Source organism: Anopheles arabiensis, chromosome 2, assembly GCF_016920715.1.
Source record: "Anopheles arabiensis isolate DONGOLA chromosome 2, AaraD3, whole genome shotgun sequence".
In the NCBI taxonomy this organism is placed as follows: domain Eukaryota; kingdom Metazoa; phylum Arthropoda; class Insecta; order Diptera; family Culicidae; genus Anopheles; species Anopheles arabiensis.
In genome coordinates this window covers 100,056,709-100,067,254 of record NC_053517.1, presented here as the reverse complement: position 1 = coordinate 100,067,254, position 10,546 = coordinate 100,056,709, and the positions used below count along the sequence as shown (strand labels likewise).

The following is a 10,546-nucleotide window of genomic DNA, read 5'->3' as shown; positions in this document are numbered from 1 at the left end:
ATAACGGTTTTAACATCATACTGTCACACCCCTCTCGCCAGGGTTATTTTAATTTGGCTCTATAAAACAAACGAAAAATACAATATCCATTAAACATTTTCGCAGTGTAGCCACTTTTTTCAGCCGTTCTTTTCCCCCTTAAACCCTTACATCCTATCAATAACGCACTTTTACTGTTTTTTGTGTGTGTCAGTGTGTTTTTTTTTTCAATTTTCTCCCGAAAGAAGTAAACGTATCCCGGATTAAATGCAACGCGCTCCCGTTAATTCAAATGCCTGCGTGATGTCACGTGTCTCTTGCCAGAGTATTTCTTCAGGTAGACTTGCTCTGTTCCTGTGCCTTCTGCTGGCGACGCTGTTCCGCCTTCCTTCTCTTCGTGGACAGGAACACCATCCAGCAGAATCCGATGATGTTGGCAAACAGCACGCGTAGCTAGAGTCGAAGAAACAGAGATCAAATCAGTACCTCTACTCACTGTCTCACATGGAATCTTTTTACAGAACGCGTTTAAAATTACCATCGGCGGAATGTAGTTGAAGTTGATGAACACGGGCAGGGTAAGGAACTTCCAGTTGCCCCGCAGAATGCTACGATACTGGGTGAACAGATTGCCGAGCGCTTCGTCGTGTGTTTTGTACTCGAACCGGGAGATAAAGTACAGCGACAGGGCGGTAATGACCGGCGCAAAGAGGGCCCGCTCGCCCAGCAGCATCAGTAGCTTCTTGAACCGGGTATCGTTCGTGATGCGATCCAGCCAGCTGTAGAAGAAGTGCGACAGCGGACCGGTAAAGATCAGCCCGAACAGCCCGTACGCCATGACCGAGTCGGTGTTGACCTGCTTCGCACCGCCCAGCTTCTGCGAGACCAGGTTGGCGGAGGATGCAATTACGCAGCTGTGTAAAAAGGGAGCGAAGCGGTAAGTTGCATCAAAACCAGTTTCTGCTTGGCGGGACTGCAGACCCTCCTCACATACCTTGTTATAGCTTTCGTGCGAAGCGGATGCTCAAAGAGCTGCTCCAGATAGGAACCGAGCAGGTTGTAGATCGGTCTAGAGAGGGACATCTTGGCGGTTAGCGGTCACAAATCTTCTTCGTTCTCTTCGGTATCGTTACAAAACACTAGAATGGAAAGAAATTCAAATATAATTGACGAAATATATGTAAATGTTTTTTTTTGCGAAATGGAACCCACACTACAACCGTCTGTGCGCGGATTCAAGCTACAATTAACTCTCTACTTATCAGTCAGACAACAAGCAAGGGGACGATAGCGGGAAGCGTACGCAATGAGAAAGCTTTTTTAGCATTACAGGGTTTCCCACGATTTATTGGTCAGTTCCCATGATTTTTTGGTGCGTTCCCACGATTTTTTGGTCGTATCCCATAGATTTTTGGTTCGTTCCCATAATTTATTGGTATTTTCCGATTGGATATCAATACAATTGCACCAACAAATTCTGGGAAACGACCAAAAAACCGTGGGAACGCACCAAACAAACATGGGAACCCACCAAAAATTGATGGGAACCAACCAATAAATCGTGGGAAACCCTGTATCAGGCGATAGTACAATCCTTCCCATTCGTCTTCACTGTGGACACCCCTCCCCCGGAGAGGTTTATGCAAGTGTGCCACCGAAGAGCGCAACCAAATTGTAGCCCCGTACCGGTTGGATAACGTGCGATTATTTCACCTGATAAGCACTAGCACACCAGTCCTACCCTCGTTTCTGCCTAAACCAGCTGATAGTACAACGGTAAACAATTCCACAGTCAGGCCATCTAACCCTCGGCGCGCTTAGGTCAAAGGTTCAGGCTGGCCAGCGAAGAAAAAGAGGTCATTTGAAGAAAGAAAAGTGGCCTTACCGAGGATTACTGCGCTGCTTTCAGATACGAAACAATGCTCTTTATGACATTAACTATAAACTTTTTGCTAAAATTACACAAATGCACTTGGAGAAAAGCTATTTTTGAGTGAATATGTCCCCTCTCTTTACGCTGCGCACTTTGGAACGATCCGCGGTCTGTTTTGATAAACCGTGCTAACGGTACAACCAACTGACAGCTGGTTTGACAACCGCGTATCAGCGGTAAACAGTTGCTCTTCTTTTCCTTGTCCTTTTGCACCTTCAGACAACTGTAAATTCCAAATTTTCAATTAAATTTCACAAAAAGTCCTCAGAAAGCACAAAAAACACAATCGTTGCGTTTAAATGCTTAAATGTAACAACAATAAAGCGCACTTGGCTGTGTCGACCGGGCTTAAGCGACCCGCAGCTGTCACTGCACTGACAGCTGTGCGCGCTCTCTCTCTCCCTCGCCCTGTCAAAGTGTGAAAAAGAAAAATATTATTTCATCACACGCAAACTACTTTTCGTACGGCGCGGATGCACAGCAGCGCACCAGCTCCGCATAAAATTCAGGGCAAAGTTATCTACATTACCTACGCGCGTCATCGTTTCTAGTTCAAGTGCAACGCTTCGGTGTCCTTTGAAATCTCGAACCAGGAAACAGGGCTGTAAAGGGGGTACTGCGCAACACCAAACAATCGCTCTCGTGACTGTTCGGGACGGGTACAGAGGTGCGGATCATCCACTCCATCGAACGCAGCCATCTGAACGGAACCCAGCGAAAAGCAAAATATACGTACGTGTCTTTTCTGTGCGGCAGCGGCTCAAAGAAGCCCTTTTGTTTTTGGCGTAAAGGGAGAGGAGAAAAGTGTGTGACAGTGCGTGGAAACAATATCTAGCGCTGCTTTTGTTTGAAACGGTACGTGCGTGTTCCATCCCAATTTCGTACATTTTTGGTGCATTTCTAACAAATCCGAGACCTTCGAGCTGTGATTCCACTCGAAGCATATCCCTTTCGACTGTGTCCTGTGCATTCCCGTGAAAAAAAACAACGCCAACCAGGATCGAAAGGAAAGAACCGATTTGTGTGTGTGTGTGTGAGTGGGCTGGAAAGTGAATAGGGGATATCCACCGAGTACCGTATCGAACTCGATCGAAACGTCGCGAACTTCACCCGCAAAAGGGGGAGAATATGAAATGGTTGAATTGGCTACTATCATCTCTCTCGTCCTCCCCACCATTCCACCCCGTTCGTGTGAAGGCTTAAAAGAGAAGCAAAGCAACACTCGATATGCGTACATGTGTGTGTGTGTGCAAACAGCAGGGATGTCACAAGTGCAGCACCAGACAACCCCTCCCCCCTCCCCTTAGTAGAGTGTGTCCTCCCCGAAGGGGGTTTGGGTGCAGAAAGGGCGGCAGTGTCTGTCCGGGTTCGCGACGATTTGTTTTGCCCCGATCGTCGTCGTGTCCCAATTGACGTTCCACAACACGCACAAACCCATACGTACACACACACACAGACACACATTGCATATGATTGTGCGCCTGTGCGTACCACCGTGTTTGTTTTTTTTTACATTTTATTATCATTGAGAGGCCAGTTTTCGACGGGTGGTGTCCGTGATCCGTAGTAAGCATATTCTGTATTAAATTGGATCAGTACTAAAGTGCTCAGTTGTGGTAATTTAGGGAAGAGGAGAAGGGTAGGAAGGCTAGTGGTGACACGGGAAATTTAATCCAAGGAACGAACAGTACTTAAAAACAATCAGCCCCCCCAAGCACAGTACTACGTAGTAGGCGACGGTATCCTTTTTTTCCTTGGGTGTGCTGACCTACCAAAGCATATCGTACGAGAAACCGTAAAACCAGTTCCGACCGGAGGAATCTTGTGTTCGGTACACAGCGCGTCAAGAGCGTTAATGTTCGAGAAACAATTCCAATTCGACAGTGTGTGCGTGTGCAGCGTTTTTTGCAATTTTGTGAATGCCCCCAACAAGCAAGGTGAAACGTTGAATTTTGAAACTCCGTTTTTTTTGTTCTGTCGCCTTTAAGTTTGTCAGCCAAATGGCGCCCCGGGAACGATGATGGCCGGCTAGTATCGATTGTCCGGCAGCTTCCCGTCTGTGCGTATGATGGTTTTTACTATTTTTTGTATCTCCTTTTTAGACAGTGCAAAATAGAGCGCGTAATGTACAAACACAATGACTTTCGAAAGGTATGTCGACCGCAAGGGAACGCGGACCATCGAGGAAATGTGAACGCTGCCGTTGCCCGGAGGCGAAGTGTGCTGTGTGGTTCGCTTATCCCAACCTGGAAGTCATGGGACACACACACACACAAACTGGATCGATACATCTAATAATATCAACAAAAACAACAAGACCCGTGAACGGGAACCACTTCTCCCGGCGACCGGTTTCCCAAGGGAATGCAAAACCAGGAAGCGAAACGATGGGCGGCTGTTAATTGAAACTTTTGTTCCCGCCACTCCCTTAAGGACTTGCAGGAAAAGTGGAAAACAGCTCGTTTTAGGTTTTGACTAAAGATGCGCAGCAACTCCACACGTGTCGTCGCCCAGCTTCATTGCACATCACATGATCCCGATGCGTTCGGTTGATAACGCCGCACGGGCTCCTCCATGCGACATTGTTGGAGAGTTTGCGGCATACAGACACACACCCAAACACCCGCTAAAGACGTCATCAACGGTGGGGTGATGCGTGGTGTGCAGTCAAAAAAACAACCAAACGCACGTTTCACTTTGCGCGGCTACCACACACCGGTTTGCCGGTTGAGCGATTTCTAAGCATCCTAAGGTTGGGTTGGCAATCGGTTTCAGTTGCTCCGGTCGGTGCTGGTGCTAATGAAATGCTTCTTCTTCGTGAGCGAAGGCGCGAAAACGAAGGGGGCACACTGGCCAGCCAGCCAACCATTTAGCTGATGAATATACTAATCCATCCATCTGTAACGGTTTCCAACGTTGGACAAATTTCGCTGTGTGTGAACACACACCACGGAGCACACACAACTTCAACGAAACCTTCAGCCAAGGGCGTACTAAACCGACGAGGCGGGGAAGAAGCCTTTCTCACAAGCAAAACGCGGGCGGCAGTTGACTGTTGTTTTGCAGTACGGGGCTGTAGCGATTTCCATCCGCTTGTGCATACATATTTATGTACAACCAGGGGGAGTGAGCTGTCTTCTTTTTTCTGTTCGGTTTTTGTGCAAGTTTCGAACGTTTTCGACCGGACGGCGACACCAGTACGTGCCGTGCTGCAATAATTTGGGTCGGCTGGGCACAGTGCGGCGGGACCGGTACACGCCCGGTCTCACGAGGCTGCGGGGTGTTTGTCGCAAAAAGCCCGTCCGTCCAAGCAAACCTCTAACCTTGAAAACTAGGTTGTGACTAATTGTTGTTGCTTGTCTGCATTAAAAACCGTCCCGTACAGGTCGGTGGTCGTCCAGTACGGCACGCGATATTCTTGCGCGGAGGGAGGCACTTTGAAAAGGCGATGGGGGGACAGTGATTGTATGATATGCAAAAGTAAGCTGTTGAACCCAAACCTCTTCTCTGCTGTTCGAAAACTGCTGTGGACGGTCAGGGTCAGCTTTCGTCGTATGTTTTTATGCTCACAAGTGGTGGTGGTGGTGGTGGTGATGTGCCAATGTGCGTTCGAACCAGTTGGAAGTCAATTAGCGAAAGTCGTCCACACTAGTGCGTTCTAACCAATGATTATTTGTGTTCATTGCCAATGGCGCAGTTGACAAGGGCTCTTATCAAAGTTTGTTGTGCAGACGAAGTAGTGGGAAGACGATTGCGGTCACTGGAAAGGAAAGCTATCCAATCTCCTTTGTCATAGATAAGTGTGTGTTTTGTTTTGTTTTAGTACTATAAACCAAAATAACACACACTGAATGTCCTACTGTTTACGATTTTGTATTAATTTAATATTCTCTTTCCTTTACGCGCGCTTGAAACAATGCCCCCACCCAGCCAGCAGTAAGCAGTTACCTCCACCTATTGACCTTCTTACACACTGTGGCGGGTGGCGCCACTCACTAATCTCGTCCGCGATGACGTGTGTGTGCAGAGGACACGTTCATTAACATACGATGCATTGGCGCAATCCTTCAAAGCACCTCCCTCGAAAAGGACACGTCATACCTTTCCTATTGATTTGTTACGTACACACACACACATGTGTCTAATAATTGCCGGTTCCCCGGATATGGTGTAGCACGTTCTTCTGCCATTTAACAAATACCATTCGAAACGTGCATGTTGTGGGTTGGCCACCAGCGACGATAGACTCTTCTGCTGGGGAACATTAACAAGCGGAAACAACTTGTGGGAGCATCGTAATTATTCCACGTTCCGCAGGACAATGTGTGTTCCTTGGGAAGCGTTGTTTCGTGTTCTGTTTGTCAGTTTGATGTTGATTTTCGATAAATAAAGCACTCTCCCTGTGGGTGTGTGTGTGTGTGTGTGTGTGTGTATGTGTGCATTAGTGGTGGGAGCTCAGAATCGGACCTACCCGATTTCGTGTGCGGAATTAGTTCCACAGCCAATTCCGGAGCCGATTCCGAAGTTAACTCCAGATTCAGAATCGGCTTCGGAATCAGAATTGACTCCAGAATTGGAATTAGCTCCGGAATGAGAATCAGATCTTGATTTGAAACAGTCCGGAAATCTTTATGATCGTTTACAAGTAAATTTTGATTATTTACGGCTACCAACACGTAGCATCATTGGATCCAAACGTCTATTCTTATGAGGATGCCGAAACCGACTCCGATTTCGATGCCAATTTTGATTCGAAGCCAATTCCGACTCTCCGGAATCGATTCTGGCAAGTTTTCTGGAATCGATTTCGGATAGTAGGTCCGGAATTGGCTTCGGAATCATAATCAGTTCCGGAATCGGAATCAGTAACGGAATTGAAATCGGCTCCGGAATCGGATTTGGCTCTGAAATCCAAATCGGCTTCGAAATCTGAGTTGTTTTCGGTATCTCCATAAGAAGAGACGTTTGGATCCAATGATGCTACGTACGATCTATTATCATGTCTATTCCCGTGCTGATTTCGCTTCTGTAACTTCTTATTTCAATTCAAGAACTGATTCTCATTCCAGAGCTAACTCTAATTCTGGAGTCAATTCTGGAGGAGTTACCGGGCAAATAACGATTCCCAGGTAGATTCGATTCCGATTCTAGAGCCAATTCTGATTTCGGAATCGGCTCCGGCATCAAAATTGGCTCCGGAATTGATTCCGAACAAGGAATCGGAATCGGGTAGGTCCGATTCCGAGCTCCCACCACTAGTGTGCCTAGTGATGAGGTGCAAACAAGTTAACAAAAGCCAAACACACATACACAAGCTCTTCATTCTTGAAAGACTGCACCGTCGTAACCTTGTGGGGGCTTAAAAGCACATCATTCGTCCTTCAGTGGGTCGGGGGGCGGCAGTATCTAACATATTCCAAAACAACCACCACCCAATCAAAAACACTCCAACGAGACGGATTAGAAATGAGGTGGAGAAACTGGTTTCCTCCCCCCCCCCCGGTGTCACTCCAATATCGGCGATGCAACGATGGTTGACGAAATGGGCTTTTTTTCTTCTTCTGTGCAGCACCGAGCTGAGTGCAAATGTCGACAGGAAACCTTTGCTTTTCGTTGCATTTTACGACACACCGTGTTATCGTTGCGTTAATGTTTGCCTTCGTCTGACTAATTGCTTTTCCCCCTCTCTCTCTCTCTTTCTCTCGATCTCTTTTTAGGATACGAACAGTGTGCTCTAAACCGGCATGGCATCAACGACAGATATTCCTCCGGCCGTGGGCAACGCGCCCACCGCTCCCTTGCTAGAGGATCTCAACGAGGACACGCCCTCCTCCTCATCGTCCAGCACGGCGACGACGACGACAGACAGTGGCAAACCTTCGACATCGTACAGCTTCTCCATGCTCGGTGTGGATACGGCCATCCCAGGTAGCAGCAGCGGCAGCAGCAGCAGCAGCAGCAGCAGCAGCACCAGCTACAGCATCAAACGGCCACAGTCCGGGGACGATAGCACCCAGTCGGCGGCGGCCGGTGGTAGCAAAACCAAGACACAGCTAGAAAACGACACAGCCGGCGGCGATGGTGCGGGCGAGGGCGCATCGACCGGTGCGCCATCCACCGAGGCCGGCGAGGAGGAGAAAAAGGACGACTCCATGTTCGAGTGCAACATCTGTCTCGACACGGCCAAGGACGCGGTGGTCAGCATGTGCGGGCATCTGTTCTGCTGGCCGTGCATTCACCAGTGGATGAACGGGTACCGCAACACCTGCCCGGTGTGCAAATCGTCCATCAGCAAGGAGAAGGTGATTCCGCTGTACGGGCGCGGCGGCAGCAAGGAGGATCCGCGCAAAACCGTACCGCCCCGGCCGGCCGGCCAGCGTACCGAGCCGGAGCAGCCGCACGGCTTCCAGAGCTTCACCGGCGACGGCAGCTTCCACATGTCGTTCGGCATCGGGGCGTTCCCGTTCGGGTTCTTCACCTCCACGCTGAACTTTGGCGACTTTCGCGGCGCGGGCAATGTGACGCGCGAGAATACGCGCGAATCGGAGGAGGACCAGTTCCTGTCGCAAGTGTTCCTGTACGTGGCGCTCATCTTTCTGGCCTGGCTGGCCATGGCCTAGAGAGATAGAGAGGGGAGGGGGAGGGGAGGGTTGCGAGCGAATGTTAAAATTTTCCGAAATCAAATGGGACAGAGGGATAAACACACAAGGGCGGCGAAACAAGTCAGAAACGAGCACGCGCATACACGCACGTACGCACGTACACACGTATCACCCCAGGCGTCGAGGAACCGGTGCAATAGGTGCGGCCGCGTTTAAACACTTTTGTGCGAATCACCTTAGAGTATTAACTGAAGAAAGACAGCTTTTTTTGGGGGGGGGACGGTTTTAGTAAAAAAAAACACAAATTTAACCTCCTCGCGGTCAAAAATGCTATTCATCCTCTTTTTTGGGACATTCTACAAGCACTGTCGTTTGGGAAGATGTAATCACGAGACGACCGGTGCAATCTACTTTGTGATAGCCCTTAGATGGATCCCAAATGATGTTTTTTTTTTTTTCTAGGGAACAGGCGTGCTTTTTAGGGAAAATAGAACGATTTTTTCATCCGAAAACTACAACGGCCAAAAAAATGTAATGCCCCCTCCCCCACTCCCCATGAACCTCATAAGAGTCATTTTATCTAAAAAAAACGAAACTGTAATTCCTGATACGTATGTATGTGTGTGTGTGCGCGCGCGCGTGTATGTCAAGTGTTGTCATTTTTTCTTTGTGCATAAAGATGTATGTAATTTATTGAGCGTAGTAATGTATAGGAGGTAAATTGGGGAGAGGAGGGGTGCGCATAATGCATTTTGCGGGTGAATCTAGAAAGGGCGGCGACGAAGATTTTGTAATTATATATATATAGATACTATGTACGTACGTATGCTTTATCCATCATTTTTCGTTTATCGTATCGTTTCAAAACACTCCCCACTATTAGCCCTTTTAGCATATGAAGCAATAATTATATATATGTTTTTTTTTCTCCTATCTTTTTCCCTTTCTCTCCTCTGCGAGGTAAACGAAAAATCACACACACACACAAGAAACAATCGGAATGAGAATATATGAGGGGGATGTGCAAAATAGAAAAAAAAAGAATGAAAAAGAAACAAGCAGTGGAACAGTGTTAGTGGTGTAGAATCGTGTCAATAAAGTTTAAGTGCTACATACAGTTCAAAACACAGTGAAAGAGAGAAAACATTGTCTCGAAACATTGGAGTCCAGATAGGGGGAAAAACATCTTATTGAGAACGAAGTATAGAAGAGTATTACTGAGTAAGTAAACGCATTTTTTTTCTTATTCTGCTTTTTTTGGAAGAAAATACTTCGAATGTATCCGTTTGGCAGAAGAACAAAATAAGAGCAGCATGTTCCATTACTCAGTTTAGATCTCTAATGTCTCCTTTACTTAAGTTGAATCGTTGCGCCAGTGCTTTCGAGTGCTTTTGAACAAATCCACAACAGACGTCGTTTCACTCTACCGAAATGTGCACGTTTTCCGTTTTCCGCAGCATCAGCTGTGTATGAGTTTGGGGAGTTTGTCTTATTTATTTACCAGAATCAACAGAGCAAAACCAGCAAAAAAATCGCATTCTTTCCTTTTTGATAACCTCTTTGATTTGATCTGATTCAGTTGATCATGTTGCTTTATCATGTTCATGTTTTTGATCTTTACAGGGTTTTTCAGGAGTTCTCATAGCTGTGGGACACCTTCTTGCGTGAAATGAACTTAATCGAATGCGAATTGCACTCTATAGCACGCTTGTTGGAGAAATCCTATAGGAATTTCCAAGGAGCCTGTCCAGAAAGGGTGCCATACAGACCAATTTCCATTAAATAAATTTCACTTCCTATAAGAAAGAGTCGTCCAACTATGAGAACCGCTCACATAGTACAGGGTATATATATATATATATGTGTGTGTATGTGTGTGTGTCCCTTATTCTTATCTTGTTGTTAAGCAACACTTCTCTTTTCTCCTTAAACGCAACTTCTTTCCCGCACTGTTGACGCTAACGCAAAACTTAAATAAGAGATTCCAGCAAAAAAAAAAAAAACATGAAAAACAGATAGAAAATGTAATGTA

At 47.0% G+C, this 10,546-nt stretch overlaps 2 protein-coding genes across 7 annotated transcripts; one reads left to right on the top strand and one right to left on the bottom strand.

The window, feature by feature from the left end:
- Positions 1-7: 7 nt before the first annotated feature.
- Positions 8-2,070, bottom strand: LOC120897408 (PXMP2/4 family protein 3). 2 transcript variants are annotated; one of them, XM_040302281.1, is made up of 4 exons: positions 1,865-2,070; positions 974-1,118; positions 518-893; positions 8-432 (listed from the first exon to the last, which is right to left on the bottom strand). In XM_040302281.1, exons 2-4 carry the CDS (start codon positions 1,060-1,062, stop codon positions 313-315), a joined length of 585 nt encoding a protein of 194 aa, XP_040158215.1. In that variant the 5' UTR covers positions 1,063-1,118; positions 1,865-2,070; the 3' UTR covers positions 8-312. The 2 variants fall into 2 exon arrangements, with proteins under 2 accessions (XP_040158215.1, XP_040158216.1); XM_040302282.1 differs by lacking the exon at positions 1,865-2,070 and adding an exon at positions 1,192-1,302.
- A 267-nt stretch (positions 2,071-2,337) lies between these two features.
- LOC120897406 (E3 ubiquitin-protein ligase RNF185-like) lies at positions 2,338-10,517 on the top strand. Of its 5 annotated transcripts, none has more exons than XM_040302277.1 (2): positions 2,338-2,644; positions 7,630-10,517. In XM_040302277.1, the coding sequence occupies exon 2, from the start codon at positions 7,657-7,659 to the stop codon at positions 8,530-8,532; it is 876 nt and encodes a 291-aa protein (XP_040158211.1). In that variant the 5' UTR covers positions 2,338-2,644; positions 7,630-7,656; the 3' UTR covers positions 8,533-10,517. The 5 variants fall into 5 exon arrangements, with proteins under 5 accessions (XP_040158211.1, XP_040158210.1, XP_040158212.1 ...); XM_040302276.1 differs by having other exon boundaries at positions 2,338-2,767; XM_040302278.1 differs by lacking the exon at positions 2,338-2,644 and adding an exon at positions 2,824-3,478.
- The last annotated feature ends 29 nt before the right edge of the window (positions 10,518-10,546 follow it).

Coding starts and splice junctions, on each gene's coding strand:
- LOC120897406 (XM_040302277.1), top strand. CDS start 7,657: ATGGCATCAACGACAGATATTCCTCCGGCCGTGGGCAACGCGCCCACC.
- LOC120897408 (XM_040302281.1), bottom strand. CDS start 1,062: ATGTCCCTCTCTAGACCGATCTACAACCTGCTCGGTTCCTATCTGGAG. Junction 894..973: donor CGCACGAAAGCTATAACAAG/GTATGTGAGGAG, acceptor CTTTTTACACAG/CTGCGTAATTGCATCCTCCG. Junction 433..517: donor TCAACTACATTCCGCCGATG/GTAATTTTAAAC, acceptor CTTCGACTCTAG/CTACGCGTGCTGTTTGCCAA.